General features: G+C 47.2%; 1 protein-coding gene across 1 annotated transcript in view; it reads left to right on the forward strand.

Annotated features, from left to right (window-relative positions):
- The window catches only part of PLPP4 (phospholipid phosphatase 4), a 139,206-nt gene that overhangs the window by 52,242 nt on the left and 68,776 nt on the right, over positions 1 to 18,188 (forward strand). The window contains exons 2-5 of the mRNA XM_040254446.1: positions 2,323 to 2,431; positions 10,477 to 10,567; positions 15,275 to 15,338; positions 17,297 to 17,421. Coding sequence (XP_040110380.1) covers positions 2,323 to 2,431; positions 10,477 to 10,567; positions 15,275 to 15,338; positions 17,297 to 17,421 — 389 coding nt within the window. The remainder of the gene's footprint in view (positions 1 to 2,322; positions 2,432 to 10,476; positions 10,568 to 15,274; positions 15,339 to 17,296; positions 17,422 to 18,188) is intronic.

Genomic DNA, 18,188 nt, shown 5'->3' on the forward strand with positions numbered 1-18,188 from the left:
GGAGATGTAAGAGACAGGATTCAGTCGCTGGATTGGGAGGATCCCCTGGAGAAGGGAATGGCAACCCACTCCAGTATTCTTACCTGGGAAATTCCATGGACAGAGGAGCCTGGTGGGCTGCAGTCTATGGGGTTGCAAAGAGTCATTCATGACTGAAGCGACTTAGCATGCACGCACTCATGCACCCAGGTTGCAGGTGAGGACATTGAGGCCCAGTGAGAAGTGGGTTGTTCTGAGGCCAGAGCAGCTTAATGGTGGAGCTCGGGCAGAAAGCAGGTTTCCCAGCACCCAGATGGCATGCACCCTTGTGTCTTGGAGGAGGCTTGAAGGGCTGTTAGCAGAAATTACTTTACACATCAATGCAGGGGTCTCAGGGCATTGCAATAAGATCCTATGGTAGATATGTTCTGGGCTGAGTGCTGAGTGAGACAGTCAGGGGCCAGCACCACTTTCTTCTTGAAATTTCATAAATACACGGACAGAGGACAGAGTTTTACAACATGAAAAACCTCAGTTATGGGAAGAGAGAAGGGAGGAAAGGAACAGAGGGAGACACAGAGAGGGAGGGACGTGTACATAGAGACACAAAAGACAGATTGAATTTTAGGTCTCGTTTAGATATAGACATGATAGAATTCAGTGCGAGGCTGAGGAGACAGAGGCTATTTTTTTTTTTTTAACAGTAGCAGCTGTTCAAAGTCTGGAACAGACAGTAGTAGATTCTGCAGTCACTGGAGAGTCACTGAGCGTTCCACCCTGCTGGACTCTGAGGACGTAGCCCTGGAGAGTGACTCCAGCCTCTCTGCCCTCCCGGTGTAGCTGGGCATACAGACTAATGATCATGCAGAGCCCCAAACCTAGGGTAGAAACCAAGACCCTCAGACTGCTGACTCTAGGTTTTTTCTGAGATTGGGGGTTTTCCTGGGATATAGGACTTACAGTGCTAAAACCAGCAGTGAAAGTGAAAGTCGCTAAGTCATGTCCGACTCTTTGCGACTCCATGGAATTCTCTAGGCCAGACTATTGGAGTGGGTAGTCTTTCTCTTCTCCAGGGGATCTTCCCTATCAAGGAATCGAAGTGGGGTCTCCTGCATTGCAGGCAGATTCTTTACCAACTGAGCTATGAGGGAAGCCCATGAGAGTCCTGGGCAAACCGGAACTGTTGGTCACCTGGCTGGTCTCCTAGATGAGACAACTGACCTCCAACTCCCATCCCCCAACTCCCCTCCTCCTCATCTTGGCAATGGTACCCCATTTCCTGAAAGCCCAAGCCAGAGCCCTTGGATTCAGCTCTGCCCATCACCCCTGCTTCCGCCTGTGCGTGTTCTTCCACTTTCTGCCCTGCCTTTTGCTTCTCTCTGCAGGCATCTCTTGTTGGGACAGCTGCCCTCACCTCCTCACTGTCTCTGCCTCCCTCCTCTGTTCTGCTCCAATGCCCCGTCTTCACCACTGTTCATTTCATTCCATGCTTTTCTGCTAAATTCCTCCCTGGTTCAAAAGCCAGATTCCTCAGTCTGGCACACAAGCCCTGACTCACCCAGCCACATCTGAAGCCACTCTGAACCGGATTCACCAGTTGGAGAATTGGGCTGGAGAGCTGGGAGGGGGCCCAAGGGCTGAAAGCTGGCTAAACTGTTGTTCTTCCCTGCAGGTTTTCTCTTGGTGGTGATTCTTTTCATTCACCTGGGCATTGCGGGTTCCCAGGGTGAGAGAGGGGTTGAGAGGTGGAGGCTTAGAGCTTTCTGGTTCCTTAACAGCAGTCACCCATCCCCCTCCCGCTTCCTTCCTTCTTTCCTCTCCTCTGCTGTCTCTCCTGTCCCAGCCTTCTCCTTTCTGGAAGCTTCTTTCTCTCGCTCTGCCCCCTGGTGGTGGTGATGGTGGAGGGGCGCCATCTGGAGTACCGTGGAGGAGGAACACCGCGGGTTCTTTTCTCTAGTCCTGCCCATTGCTCCATCCCCTTCACTCCAACTCAAGCCCATTTTGTCCCCAGAGATGGCTGCTGGCCTGGCCTTGCCCCAGTCCGAGCCACCATTCTGGACTTCAACTCCCAGTTCCCTTTGGATCCCTGAGTTCTTGGGGTCTTTGTCCTCCTCTCAGCTCTTCTCTTGTGCCTGCTGTTGGTCCTAGCAGGCTGGTGGTGACAAAAGGCCCTACAGTCCTGGTGATTCTTCCATCTTGCCCCTGTTGGAGCTGCCTGCGAACCATCAGCTGGGCAGCCTGTCCTCCCCTCCCCACGGACCAGTTCATCCACTCTGAGCTCTTGCGTAAGCTGCTTCCTCCCCAATGCTCAGCCCTCACGCCTCTTTCTTTGTTTTGTTTCAGTTTTACAGAGTTTTTGGATCCCTTCCAGAGAGTCATCCAGCCAGAAGAGATCTGGCTCTATAAGAACCCCCTGGTGCAGTCAGACAACATCCCCACCCGCCTCATGTTTGTAAGTACCTGTGATTTCAGGGTTGATGGGACCACTCCCCCGAGTGTGAGCCACGTGGGTTTTCACTTCTGTTTTTCCACCTCCTGCTGATGATGGTGAGCAGCCTGAAGAATGGAGGTGAACGGCCCAACAAATTAAAATTCAGTTCCAGATCAGGAGGGTTCACCGCTTGGTCATGTGAGAAGCAACTGCCCGAGGCTTTGGAAAAGAAGGGCCCTGCTTACTTGAGTTAAACCCGAACTATTTCCAAATACTTAGAGTAGAATAAGATGAGCAGCTAGTGAACAAAGTTGCCTGTTCCATCTTCTTTTAAAGCAGACCTCAATTTAGCCATTCTTAGACACCATTAAGCTGCTCTGTTAACTGCTTTTCTGGGTTTGGCTGATCAGTTAACCGGTGATGAGACTGTTGTGTGTGACTCAACTCTGGATAGCGTCTCTGATCCTAGGATAAATGGGCTAACGCCCAAATAATTGGTGGATATATTGGGACTAATTTTACCTCTTCATTCTACTCCATGTTGATTACAGCCTTTTACACTTTCCCTACTATGGGTTTTTCTGGTGGCTCAGGTGGTAAAGAATCCACCTGCAAAGCAGGAGCCCCAGGTTTGTTCCTTGGGTCTAGAAGATCCCCTGGAGAAGGGAATGGCAACTCCAGTACTCTAGCCTGCAGAATCCTATGGATGGAGGAGCCTGGTGGGCTATAATAGCTCATGGCATCGTAAAGAGTGGTACACGACTGAGTGACTAACACTACTATGTGCTGGTCACTTGCTGAAAGCTTAGGAAGGATTTTCTCATTTAGACCTACCTTGATTGAGGGTGGGAGGAGAAGGGGACAACAGAGAATGAGATGGTTGGATGGCATCACCGACTCAATGGACATGAGTTTGAGTAAACTCCTGGAGTTGGTGACGGACAGGGAGGCCTGGAGTGCTGCAGTCCATGCGGTCGCAAAGAGTCGGACACGATTGAGCGACTGAACTGAACTAACTGTTCCCCAGTGAGGAAGATGTCATTATTGTCTGAATTTTGCAGATGTAGACCTGCATCCCAAAGAGATGAAAGAGCTTGTCCAAGGCCACACAAGCTAGAGAGTGGGAGAGCCCAGATTTGCACCCAAGCAGCCAGCTCTGAGCCCTGCTTTCAGCCAGGAGGTTGCCCTGCAGTCTGGAGCTGAGTGCTCAGAACTCCTTGCTAAGGCTCACCAGCTCCTGGAGATTTGCTTTAAGGCCTTTCTGTGGCAGAGGAAATATTGAAGCTTGGTCTTGTTATAGAACAAGAATATAGCTTTTGGATGGGCAATGCTGTAGCTTGAAGCTTTTGCCTATTGACCAGCCATCATGTGTCCTGTCTCTGGAAACTCAAGTGTGTGTTCCAGAGCTTTTATAGAGCACACGAGGGATATTTTTGCACTTTGAAAGAAACCCCTCTGATTTGGGGAGGAAATCTTGTTCATCAGCGATTGGAAAGATAACCAATGATTGTTTCAAAGATGATTGGAAAGATCTTTGTGTCTGCAGACATCCCCAAATGTCCAGAACACTACATGAACATCACAGTCTTATTTTTATTGCTTTTTCATAATTACCTTCCTGCTGGAAAATAAACCAGATTTTTGTGAATATCAGGGAAATGGAATAATGTAGTGTTCTTGTGAGCTGGGCATTGCCTTACATCTGTGTATTAAAATCAGATTTTTTTTTCCATTTCTGTTCCAACTCACATCTTTCATAAATCCTATAAATAAAGTAATTAGCATGTGCATCACTAGTTTACTCCATGGTTTTAGTAGGAGGAGCTTCTGTTTATCACTTACCCCCATTTTCAAAGATTTCACATTTTGTGTGCTGTAAAACCCAATTTGGAGATGCCTGTTCATATGGGATGTTGTGATGAATCTGTGGCTGTGTCCTAGATTTATGAACAATGGATTGTTTTGAAGTCTAGATACAAATGCCACAAATATCCTGGCTGCAGACACAAATAGGATGGAGCACATTTGCATGTTGGCAGTGGAGGAAAGGAGGCAGTAAAGGAGTTATTCAGTGCTGTGATTCTCAGAGAATAGAAGGGCATTCAGCCACAAACACTGATTCATACCCTCTAATCTCCTAATGAAATAAGTTCAACCTTTTGTTTTGTTAATAGTTGTTGATAAATTTCATTCATTCGGTCGCAAGATTTAGTGGGACTCCATAATAACACAAGGAAAGCAGTAGAGACATTTAGAATATGTGCAACGCAAGATGAAAAATGCTTTGTCACCACATAAATTAGATTTGTTCTCCTGGGTTTTATTGAGAGTTTAATATAAGATATCATTTGTCTGCTTTTGATCTCTACAAACCTTATAGTGTTTCTAAAAGAATGTATAAGAGAACATATTTTCAATGTTTTTTAAAAAAATCGCTTAGCTTCCTTAGAAAGCTCCAGTTTCATTATTTAACACATAAATAATGTTGGGGTCTCCTCTACTTTTGTTTAGAATGTTTTACTCTAAAGGCAAACTTTCTAATAACCAAAGTGTTTTTTAAAGGCAGCTGCTGTGAAACCAGGTTTCTTTGCACAATCAGTGTTTCTGGAGTTATGCTTATTTGTGTGCGTGTCTGTTTTAAAAGAGCTGCTTGGTTGAATGTTACAAAAATATTATCAGAAGGTTAGGGAATTAAGTAAGGAGTAAATGGTAATGACATCACCTGGAAGCCACTGCCTGGCATTTTCTCTGTCTTTGGCACCATCAGCTAAGGTGAGTATATCTGTCAACATGAAACTTGGCTGTGGTTGGACCGTGGGATTCCAAGAGCTTGTTTCCCTTGATGCCCCTGGGTTCCTGTGGACCAGAGAGGAAGGCTGAGAACTCTCTTCTCACATACTGGGTCTTGACTTTAACATTTGCTGGATATTCCCAGGCTGTCAGCCGCTTCCTATTCAGAAGAGGCCATGCTTCCTTTCTGAACACGTGGAGTTTATCAGCGCATCTTTGAAAGCCTGCCTTTTGGTGTAGGAAGACTACTCAGTTGGTATTCATTATTGCTTTTCAGTATCCTCTCTGTTGTTGCCTGTAGTTTCTTTGTCCAGAGAACGCTTCCAGGGTGAGGAAAGCCATAGGAATTGGAGGTGATGTGAAGTCAAATCAGACTTGACCCCTGCAGGCTCGTGAGGACGATGGTACCCTGAAGCAAAGTGGAATCTGAGAAAGGGTGGAGGAGAGGCTCAGGCGCACTTTTAGGGACGTTCATCCCCATCCTCATCATTGTCCTCCTCCTTCTCGTCACCATGGTAGTCACAACAGCAGCTAGCCTCTCTTGAATATAGCAACTGTGCTCATCACTTTACAAATAGCATCTCAGTGAATTCTCTCAGAATCCTTTGAGGTTGGCACTTTTGTGATCCCATCATTTCAATGGAGAAAATGAAACTGTCATGAGATTAAGCAGCTTATCTCAGGTTTACAACCGTCAGTGGCTGGACCAGGGTCTGAACGCCGCTGATCAGAGCGCAGACACTCTTGGAGCCATTCAGCCTTCTTGGAGTGCTGCCTTCTTGGAGGTTGAAGGGAGGTGGACAGGTGGTGAGCGCAGCCTGTCACACACACAAGAGCAGGTGTCACGGAGCAGACACAGGGGAGCCAGGCTGTGGGGCCCCATGAATGGGAGTTTGCTTGGAGTACTGCATGGTGAAGGGGGCAGCGGGAGGCAGGGGTACAGGCAGAGTGTGGACAACATCACGTTAGTTAATTATTACTTAATTCAACATAAAGTTATAAAGCACTTTCCTAGAGCCAAGCATGGTAGTAGGTAGTGGAGGTGCAGAGCTGACTAGGTATGGTTTCTAGTCTAGTGGGAGCAGAGACATGAACACAAGTCAGACTATTCAGCATCACAGAAAAACCCTCGAAGGCAAGACTCAGGGAACTGAGGGAAGAGGAGGTGTTTCCCAAATTCTTAACTTAAAAAATCTGCCCAAGATCTATCCTTTGCCCAAGATCAGTCTTTTTCCTCTGGCCATGACGTGTCCAGAAGATTCACTTCTGTAGTGTATTACTGGTACTGTGTTGACTTAATAACAGGAGCTTCTATTCTGTAATAGGATGCTTCTAAGGAAGACAAAAATAAAATCAGTTTGTGGGGAGGAGGGAAGAAAAAGAGACCAAGCTGGCTCGTGGTAGTTGAGTTTTTAGACACTTTTGACAAGTCTGCGCTCCCAGCTCAGTGACAGGTTGTGACTGTTTGCTCACCAGGGCCCTTCCCAGGTGGCCATGTGTCTTGAGTTGTTAAAAGCACCGTGCAGCATACACGCCTTCCTGTTGGATGCTGAAAATTCAGTCACTTTGGGCCCATTGTTTTGTCTGATGTGACTAACCCCCAGTGACAAGCTCTTCTGTGGCTAAAACATCCTAACAACAGGTGCCCCGGCTTCAACCCGCTTGGTGGCTAAAAGTTCTTGGCCATTCATGCCCTTCCCTGGAGACAAGCTTTGTGTCTGGTGTCATGCCTGGTGGATTCTCAGAAGCATCCTGGCAACACAGTGCCTTATATCAGCATCCAGGGGTCACTCATTGTCTGGATTGGGGACGGACGGCATGCCTTGTGTTGCTTTCATAGGTGGATGCACAAGGTATGGCCCTAGCGTTCTCCAACTCCCACTCCTGGTTGAAGCCACGGGGCTCCCGCATGGCGCCCCATCTCCTGTTTGGTCAGAACAGTCCAGCTCAAGGTCATCCCCAGCAGGCAGCCTCTGGAACCTTGGAGAGGAAGCCTCCCGAAATCATATTTTCTCTGGGGCTCCAAATCTGTCTTAATAGCGGGCCTCTCTGGTGGCTCAGATGGTAAAGTGTCTGCCTGCAATGTGGGAGACCTGGGTTCAATCCCTGGGTCGGGAAGATCCCCTGGAGAAATTAGTGGCTACCCACTCCTGTACCCTTGCCTGGAAAATCCCATGGATGGAGGAGCCTGGTAGGCTACAGTTCATGGGGTCACAAAGAGTCAGACATGACTGAACAACTTCACTTTCCTTTCCTTTTATGTTAATAGCACATATGTGCTAAAATACTTAGTTGCTCAGTCTTATCTGACTCTTTGAGACCCCAGGGACTCACACCCATCAGGCTAATCTGTCCATGGAATTCTCCAGGCAAAAATACTGGAATGGGTAGCCATTATTTTCCAGGGAATCTTCCCAACCCAGGGATTGAACCCAGATCTCCTGCATTGCAGGCAGATTCTTTACCATCTGAGCCACCAGGGAAGCCACCAATAGCATACATATATACGTGTGTGTGTGTGTTTATATATATGTTGTTGTTGTTCAATTGCCAAGTCATGTCCAACTCTTTGCAATCACATGGACTGCAAAACGCCAGGCCTCCCTGTCCCTCACATCTCCCAGAGTTTTCCAAGTTCATGTCCATTGTTTCGGTGATGCTATGCAGCCATCTCATCCTCTGACACCCTCTTCTCCTTCTGCTCTCAATCTTCCCCAGCATTAGGGTCTTTTCCAATGAGTCAGCTGTTCACATCAGGTGACCAAAATACTGGAGTTTCAGCTTCAGCATCAGTCCTTCCAGCAAGTATTCAGGGTTGATTTCCCTTAAGATTGACTGGTTTGATCTCCTTGCTGCCCAAGGGACTCTCAGAAGTCTTCTCCAGCACCACCGTTCGAAAAATATTAATTCTTAGGCATTCTACCTTCTTTACGGTCCAGCTCTCACAACCGTACATGACCACTGGGAAGACCATAGCCTTGACTATGTGAACATTTGTCGGCAGAGTAATGTCTCTGCTTTTCAACACACTGTCTAGGTTTGTCATAGCTTTCCTGCCAAGAAGCAAACTTCTTCTGATTTCATGACCGCAGTCACCATCCACAGTGATTTTAGAGCCCAAGAAGAGGAGAGCTATCATTACTTCCACCAGAATGGAGAGAGGATCTAGGAGGGCTACAGTCCGTGAGGTCACAAAGGGTCAGACGTGACTGAGCAGCTAAGCACAGCACACAGCACATCTTCAGTTCACTGTTGTTCTCATACTTATGGTTTGACTATTGGCGGTGTTGCTGCAATACTGTTCACTGTTCAGTGAGCTGCTCTCTCCTCTTTGAGGGCAGCAGCTGGTCTGTAGTGCCCAAAGTGAGAGGAAACCAAAAGCCCAGGACTTCTTTGACCTTAAGCTTAACTTTGGACTTAGGTAAGCTGGGATTCAGCCAGCGCTCTCTAAACACTGAACGTGTGAATCAGAGCCGATGCCATATTTCTCAGTCACCAGAGTCGTTTGAGATGCTTGTTACACAATGTAGATTCCAGACCTGTCCTGTAAGAGGGTCTGAGGGACGCAGCCTTGTAACAAATGCTGCAGGTGAAGAGACCCCCAAGCACTGGTGTAGACTCACAGACTTGCTGGAACTCTTGCTGTTGCCTTTTTCAGTTGCCCTGGGTAAATCCTCTGCTCCTCTGCTCCAGTTCTGAATCTCCTTTTGTGCAGCTCCCCTGAAACCTAGGCCCCACTCTTCTGAATACCCTCCATGACGACAGGACTTATTGATGTTAAGTTGTTCAGGGCCATGGCCAATAAGGAGGCTCATCAAGCTGGTTACTACCATTTGTGGTCACAAAGAAACCAGCCTGTAAGGAGAAAGGTTTCTCCTGTCTCATGAACTGTCTGTGAATATTGCTCCCAAAGAGAAGTTCCCAAGATGTTCTGAGCCCTCGCGGTCTGGTTCTTGCATGTCTGCAGGACATCTCCAATTATTTTGATAGACTGTGTACATTTGGAGGAATTCTGGTGTTTTTTAAATGAAGGAAAGTATCTTCCAGCCATGCCTCAGTCCTGTTAGAAAGCCCCCTTTCCAAAAAGCAACATTGACTAGCCTGGAGACTTCCAAAATTGTGAACACTGTTGTTTTATAGTTACCATCTCCCACGCCCATGCCTCTCACCATTGTCTGTGAGCCCAGCTGTAGATTTGTGAGATATTTAATCCCTTTTGATTGTTATCCTGAGACGTTATAATCATGAGGATGTAACAAAATATTGTCTGCCAAAAAGTTCGTTCAGCTTTTTTGGTAAGACAGAATGAAACCCCCAAATGAACAAGCTTTCTGGCCAATCCACTGCCTTTTTTTTTGATCATTGGAATGTTAGGGGGAAAAAAAGTACTAATTATAGAATGCTGAGTAAAGACTAGATATGGGAGGCAGAAAACCTGGCCTCTGGAGCCCATCTCGCTACTTCCCAGCTGTGTCCTCAGGCACATCACATAGTCCCCAAGCCTGGCAAAGATTGTCACAAAGCCTGCATGAGGATTTAAGAGACCCCAGGACTGGATGGTACCCAAACATGGCTCCTGCCTCGTAGAAGGTTCAGTGATAGAGTTGTTTGCTTCTGAATCCCACCAGCTTGATTCGTTAAGTGCATACTGTACTCCTGAGTGCTTTGGTCTAGGGGAGGAAAGGGGATGGAGAAGAGAAGAGGAGAGACTTCATGTGAAGGGACTAACCTCTGCTTTATGGCAGAAAGGAATATTCAACCAAAGAATACCAAAGGGGAATGAATCAATAGACTCCAAGCAAATCCCACGTGTTCCCGTGTTGCCAGAGTGCTGGGGATGGGAAGCCAAAGGTTCTTCCATCCCTCCACAGGGGAGGATGGGAGGAGGGTTACTGGCAAAGATGTCACTGTAATTATAGGCTCTTCTTTTCTGTTTAAAAAGCCACCACTTTAAACGTGACTGGCAGCAATTACAAATCAGTTATAACCCATAATCAGACCTCCGATTTGTCAAGTCTGTGGAATCTCTCAGTATAGATATAAATCCTTCTTAGTATGAGGTCAGGAGTTCAGTGAGATCATTCAACTAGTGAGTCCAAAGGAAGCTGCTGCTGCTGCTGCCAAGTCACGTCAGTTGTGTCCAACTCTGTGCAACCCCATAGACAGCCGCCCACCAGGCTCTGCCGTCCCTGGGAAGCTAACTGGAACTAATTATCAATCGGTTCTCTGATAGAAAACTACTGCCTTCATAAGGGATTATTTGTTATTTCTTCCAGGCAATTTCTTTCCTCACACCTCTGGCTGTTATTTGTGTGGTGAAAATTATCCGGCGGACAGACAAGACTGAAATTAAGGAAGCCTTCCTAGGTAGAGTATTCCCAGTTCCTGCTTTAGGGGACGGGGCTGAACTTGATTAGATTACCAGATTTCGAAAATCTCAGTTGCACTCAACTGATTTTTCTCTTGGTCAAATTAAGCTTGGTAGACACAAGACAAGGTAAATGTTTAGCCCTTTTAAAGAGCCAGTGCTGGTCTGCGGGCCAGACCATCGCCGCTGTCCCTTGTGCTGAAAATGTGTTTCAGGCTCCTCACCAGAGCACTGTGCTTCCTAAGCAAATTGGAAGGACAGCTCTTGGCTGTAAGGCAGAGTGAATCTGAAACTTTGTCACCGCTGACTGTCCAACCCCACATTTGTGGCTAATAGGCCCCAATTTGGGACAATTCATTCAGACATCAACCACAGACTCCTTGACCAGTCACCACTGACTGGAAGCAAAAATGTGGAAAAGCAGATGTAAAATTTAATCTCAATTGGAAACAAGCTCCATAACTCATTGCCACTGTGGGGACACTTTGGCAGTTAATCAGTTGTTATTATGTAAAGAATGCTATAGTCTTTGCCATTGAGTATGACACGATGCTTATAAATTGTCGCTAAGCTGAGCCATATCTGCGTGTGACAGGAGTTTGATCTTTTTAGGGTTAAATCCATTTTTTTTCTGATCTGCATATTAATCAAAAGACAAAGTAAATGACAGCATGAAGAGAAAGCAAAACTATTTGGCTTGTTTAGCAAAATAAACTGCCCGGAAGCCAGAGTTTTAGCTTTTCGGTCATCAGGAAAACTGAATTGGGTTTATTTTCTGACATGACGCCTTGACGTTATCCAAACCCTCACACACACTGTGTGGTCAGTGTGTTGCGCAGGCTCACCATTCACTAAGGTAGTAAATCTGGAAATATGAAATTCATCACTAAAGATGGTGTTTGTTAATTACTGGACTTTGAGGAAATGAAAAATGTAGCGAACTACTGTCTTCCCTGTTCTTTGTAAGGGAAGGAGGGTGGGTGTGAGTTCTAGGGTGTGCAGAGCAGTGGAAGGACTGGGACCATTTTTTACATAGCCAGGCTTTGGTTAGGCGCTGTGTAGTTGAAAAGAACAGAATTCCTCTCAAATTGGATCAAATAAATTAGAAGTTTGGTTATAGGACCATCACAAGCAATCTTACAGACATTCAAGAATCAGAGGGGAAGCCCTCGTGGGGATGGAATAGGGATCCAGGCCATGAGGGTGGAGGCGCCCTGTCGCCTCATGCCCTCTCTTCTCTGTGACGCGTCCTTCCTCTCCTCTCCCTCCCTGCCTCAGTCTCCTGTGGAGATGCTGTCTCTGCTGCCTGCGTCTTGGTCTGTGTGAGGCTCGGGCCTGCAGTGGCGGGTGGCCCTGCCCCACGCCTGCGTGGCTGCTCAGCTCCGGTGCCACCTCCAGGTGTCGCCGCATCTTGTGGTCCAGACTCCCCAGGCGGAGACTCTGGACTTGACTCAAGTCTCAAGCCTGGATGCAAAGTCCCAGGTCTGTGGCCAGCCTGTGGGTGCTCTGCTTGAACACAGGTGTGTCCCCCGGCTGCTCACCTGTGGTTTGAGGTGCTGCTCACCACATGGTCTCTGCCTCTTCAGCTGAGGTGGTGGGAAGGTCAGGTTTTCCAGGAAGGGGGTAGGTGTCCTCCCTCTCGAGGCTCAAGCAGCTGTGTCAGCATTTGGGCAGATATCACTGTGGTTCCCAAATGTCCCACTGGGAAGCCCTCTCAGTTGACCTGGAAATCTTTTTGCCTCACTTGTTATTCTAGCTGCTCCCCGACACTGAGTCCCGAGACATATGGCTGACTGTCTTTCATGGTTACACTTATAATTTACTGGCTGCTTTTGGAGCTGGGGGATTGTGATGGCCTTGAGGAGCTTACAGTTACTTTCTCTAGACCTTTTCATTCTCAGCTGAATCTCCCTTAGGATGACACTTCAAAATTGTACACCATACCTGGCCTCCTATATGTTAACAGAAGGTGGAGTTAATTGGATGTTCTGTTTGCCTAAATAAATGAGAGGCTGCCTTGTAAACATGATGAAGAACCTCCCTTTGTACACAATTAAAAAATAAAAGTTGCCACTTTTAGGAAGCCTTGGAAGGGGCTGGAGGGAGTGATCTTTCAAAACCAAGGACAGAAAACTAGGTGTAGCATTTCCTCCATTATCTGGAATTCAGGACTTTCTCAGTAAGGGTGGTTTGGTCTGAGGTCCCTTCTTTACCCAGGCATCTTCAGCAGACCTGGACCCTAAGAACACCCCTTAGCCGCGTGTCCACAGCAGCCCGCTTTGTGCATCTGTTCGTGTGCAAGTAAGGCTCGCCGCACCCGGGGATTTGGCTGTAGAATGGCCAAGTTGGTGTTAATAGCAAACCCTGTTTTGGAAGGACTGCAATGTTGAATTCCCAACAACAAAAGTGACAGCAACAAAAGCCCTCTAATCCTCTAGGGGTGGTTGTAAGCAGGAGTGCCCTCAATACAGGCCACTTGCAGGCCAACTCAATGACACATTGCTTTGCATTTCTTTATCAGAACACAGTCTGGCTTGTCTTTCTGACTCTCCTCTCAATCCTGCAGTGCTGTGGGATGCTGTCGATGCAGCCCTTATAAACCAGATGCCTTGGGTTCTTGTTAATCAACAAGACAGCCCCCCATGGTTGGGGTCGTTCATTTCCTGCTCGGCCAGCCTTTCATGCCTCTGCTCTCAGCCCAGCCTTCCCTGTGATGTCAGCGAGAGGTCCCCTGACTGGGTCCCCTGGAGGTTGTGCTGTGCAGATGAACGTAGTAATTGGTTTACTTTACTTCCGGAAGGCTGTGACGCTTTCCACCCAGATCCTCGCTCTCTTCTGTCTCCTTCAGGCTTTTGGATCAGAGAGTGAAGCTGCCAGCTGTTGGTGTTTCCATCACAGCCACACCTTTTCTAGCTCAGCCACTTGAAGCTTTTCAGAGAATTGCTCTGCGCTATAGTAAACCCAGCTGGGGCAGAGGTTGAGGACGTGTATGGTGTTCTGGATCAATGTCATGGTCTCTGAACTTCCTCAAGGGTACTGGGAGGTCAGCTAGTGATGCTTGTTCCTGAAGACCTTTTCTGTGCAGAGGCCTTGGCAGGACCAGGAGGAGAAGGAGTTCAGCCCTGCTGGGAAAATGCAGCAGTGAGCCTGTGCTGGGCCAGCCCTAACAAGAAAAGACCCCTGTCATCTCAGGGCAATCTCACAGCCTGTTAATTGTCACGGCTTTGGGAGAATCCTGCAGCAATGATGGCCCAGGGAATTCTCCCTCCTCTCTGCAAAGGAAACCTCTCAGCAGTGCTCCAAGCTTGTGAGAAAGAAGGGAAGCCAGCGTTTTAGGAAGGAAGGGTCTGTGCATGCAGAGTGTAATCAGCCAATCTCTTCAAGTTCCTCCATGCTTGCTTCCAGGTTACACACCCCGTTGCATGCTGGGTGTTTTAATGGTGATCTGGTGCTGCTGACTCATGCCCCGCTCTGCACCCGGGGGGCCCATCCCTCCTTTCCAGCTATTGTATGTAGTCCATCCTCTGCTTTGGGGACTAGTTTCCCTTTGACACAGGTGCTCATTTGAACTGGTCCCTCCCATTCTCTCTGCTTCCCCATGACTTCATACAAGCAGGTGGGTTTTTTGTCTCTATCTCAGTGGCCTGTGCCCTTGGTGACTGTGTTGACTGTTCACAGCCCTTTCCGTTTGTAGAATAATACATTTGTCTCCCCATGATCATGAACTGCTCCAGGTAGCTCCTTCCCGAAAGTGGCCCTCCACCGCTGTTTCCTTACATAAATCTCAGCTAGTATTGAACAGTTAATACTTGCCAAAGGGAAATGGTAACTCACATGCTTTATTATTCAACAAAGCAATGGAACAGGACATCGATAGGTTTTTATTGCTTATGCAAAGCATTTGACCTTCCATCGCATTGACTTGCCTTTTGTGTAGTCTTGATAAACACAAGAGAGAGATGCAGGGGCCTTGCAGGAAAACTCCATGACTCATTTCACCTGCATCCTTTGGGCAAAGTCCTTCCAGCAAAGTCCTTCCAAGATGCTTAGAGAAATTCCCCAGGCTGTCTGTTTTTGAAGAATGTCATACAGAAGTACCTACTGGTTTAGGTGGCAGAAAAAACCACCTGGGCAAACCTTTTCAAACACCAGTAATGAGGTATTGAGACACTTCACCTTCTTAGAAATAGTGATTTGTTTGATAACAAGTGGACAGCCGTCAGCAGGGGACAGGTCAACAAGGAGGTGATGCCTGAGTGGGCATGCCTGTATTCAGAGGGATTCCTGCAGCTGCTCTGATTAGAATTATGTCTGAGAAGGTTGCCAGAAGGAAATAAAATGTTATGTTTCTTTGCTACCAGTAAAAGAAATTCTACATGTTGTAGTATTAAATCTGTTCTATCAGGTCAGAACATGATACATGGGCTTCTCTCTGATACTGAAAATTTCAGTCTAGGAGGAGAGATAAATTTCATGCCATAGGGGCTTGGAATTTTATGAACTTTCAGTCTCCAAAGTCCGGTTCTAATTATGTTTTACTCTAGCCACTCAAACTTCCCTCCTTTTTAAAAAGCATTGGTTCATATTTCTATGGTCATAAATTAAATAGCGTGATGGAAAAGTAATGATGATGATGATGGTAATGATGATAATTGTGATTTGAGAGACAGCTGGTTATTTTTCTGTTTGTCGGTTTTGTTTTGTAGCCGTGTCCTTGGCTCTTGCTTTGAATGGAGTCTGCACAAACACTATTAAATTGATAGTGGGAAGGTAAGTTCCAAAAAGAAACAAGTAGTGACTTAGAGTCTCAAGGTCAGCCGTGTAGAAACCTTGGCCACAGGAAACTGGATGGGATGGATTGGAGCTCATCTGGTTTTCCCTTAAATTGTTGTCCTTCCGGGGTTTCTGTCCTCAACTCAGATCTCGCCTCTCCTTTGAATGATGAACTCACTATTTCAGTAAGCAGGACATCAACAGTAAAGCAGTATCTAATGACTATACTTTCTTGGGGACCAAAGTCAAGAAAGCTGTTTCCATTTCCAGCCCACTGGTATCCCAGGGCCTCACCAGACACTCTCTCACTTGTCAGTTTTGGCATCCGAGAAATAGATAATCTTGCTTATTTATTATTCTCTCTGGGATAAACAATATGGATTAGTATTTGAGCTGTGACTCATGACATATTTCTCTTACCCTTCTGGGAGATGATTTCTATTTTCTGTTTATCTTGCCTTCTCCCCAAAATGCTCTGGAAATGAGCTAGTCTCTGTAGAGAAAAACAGTCAAAAGATCTGAGTTCAAGACCTGACTTAGGCCCTGACTACTGTTGGCCTTGGACAGGTTGGTTTCCCTCTCCGAACCTCAGTATTTAGCAATCAGGTACTTGATGTGCAGTCCTGGTCAGGCAATGAGCGGGCAGAAGATGGATATAGATTGGTCAGCAAGTGACCTTGGGCTGCATTGTCCTTCCAACTTTCTGTGCTTAGAGTTGCTGAGGGCCCAATGAAATGCTGACTCCCAGGTCCTCTCTGAGGCTCTGGTTCAGAAGGTGAATAGCTACACTTAGAGACACACGTAGGGGAGAGACAACACACCAACAGTTCTGATAGTTGATTGATAATTGATATGTTATGGATACTGATAGACTGTTATTGGGCTCAGATCCCAGAGCTGGAGGGCCAGTGAGCCCTTATAGTTCACAGTGAGAACCATATGAACTGTAACCCAGTGTGTGCAGAAAAGGGGGACTGTGTTTACAGGGTTGGGAAAGCCTTGTCCATGGCAGGCATCTGGCAGAGTTGGTTGAATTCATGTGGAGAATCCACCGTCACTCATCCCAGTGAGAATCCGCTCTTGAGTGAAGTGGACACACGTGGGGTGGGGCGTGTAGGTGCAGGAATCCAGTTCCCAGGGTTCAGAGCTTGTGGCACTTACTGGCTGTGTGTGACCTTAGGCAGGAGTGTGATCTTTCTAAGCCTTTATTTTCACACGTGTGAAATGAAGGAAGTTCCAGGACCTGCCCCAGGGTTATCATAAGAACCGTACGACGTGACCCATGGATGGTACTTAATGCTGGGTCTGGTATGCAGTAAGTACTCAGTACACGTTAGCCGTGACTGTGGCAGGTGACTCGGCCTCGGGGCCAGCTTGTCCCCTACTTCCTTCCCCCACAACCTGGACCAAGAGCTGGCCTGGTGACTGTGTCAAAGCTCGGAACTGGGTTTCCAGGTCTTCTCTGAAAGGAAACCTGCTCTGTAAGGAAGTGGAGGCAGTTGGCCGTCAGACTCAAGATCCAGGGCCATGAGGAGCCTGGAGGCTTAGATCCTGGTAGCAGCCTCCGAGTACTGGAGCCATCGATGGAGCTATCACTCCATCTTTATTTCACCAGCGCTATGCTCAAGTGGCTCCCCGAAGTCATCTCACTTGACCCTCAGTACCTCACTTTTGGGTAGGTACTGATATCCCTCTTTTACAGAGGTGGAGACTGAGGGTGGCTATGTGACAACCTAAGTCATAAAACTAGTAAGTGGCAGAGTGGGAGTTCCAGCCCAGATCTTTCTGGCCCTGAAGCCTGAGCTTTGCCTAAGCCCACGGTGTCTTCCGGTGGGGGCTGCAGTGTTGATGGCAGAAGAAGGAACTGGGGAAGCAGCAGGGGTCAGTGGGGTCAGCTGGGGTTTGTTTGTGATGGCAGCGTTTTATATTGAAACTGTCCATGGTGTCTTTTGTAGACCTCGCCCCGATTTCTTTTACCGCTGCTTTCCAGATGGAGTGATGAACTCGGAAATGCACTGCACCGGTGACCCCGATCTGGTGTCCGAGGGCCGCAAAAGCTTCCCCAGCATCCATTCCTCCTGTAAGTTCCCTGGTTGGGAGACTGATTCCTAGGTCATGTCACCTGATCACTCTTTTTGGGAATTTAGGTGAAGGGAAAAGTATTGATACTTGAATGTCAAGTGTAGTTCACTTTTCTTCACTGTAGAGCTGTTGTCTTAGAAACAAGACATTCCCCAGGAAGAAATAAGCCTGAGACCAAGACTCTGGAGTTTACAAAACATTGTATGTGTGGCTCTTGTCAACGCAGCAGAGTGAAACTCGCGACACTTTACCCTTTGGCAGTATCCACTCAGGATCCTGAGTCAAGGGAATTAACCGTGTTCCCTGGGACCTTATGCCTTTCAGCTCAGTGTTCTCTCTAGTTTACTCTTTCAATGAAAGTTTGTGTGTGTGTGTGTACTGTACCAACATATAGTATATGTGTGTATATATTACATGTACATACACCCTGTCACCCCTAATATATAGTCTGATTATAGGTATGTAAGCTGGGACTTTCCTGGTGGCTCAGTCAGCATAGCATCTGCCTACAATGTGGGAGACCCAGGTTCAATCCCTGGGTGGGGAAGATAACCTGGAGAAGGAAATGGCACCCCACTCCAGTACTCTTGCCTGGAAAATACCATGGATGGAGGAGCATGGTAGGCTGCAGTACATGGGGTCTCACAGAGTCAGACACGACTGAGTGACTTTACTTTTACTTTTCACTTTCATGCATTGGAGAAGGAAACGGCAACCCACTCCAGTGTTCTTGCCTGGAGAATCCCAGGGACAGGGAAGCCTGGT

The sequence above is a fragment of the Oryx dammah genome, unplaced genomic scaffold (genome assembly GCF_014754425.2).
Source record: "Oryx dammah isolate SB20612 unplaced genomic scaffold, SCBI_Odam_1.1 HiC_scaffold_14, whole genome shotgun sequence".
Taxonomy (NCBI): Eukaryota; Metazoa; Chordata; class Mammalia; order Artiodactyla; family Bovidae; genus Oryx; species Oryx dammah.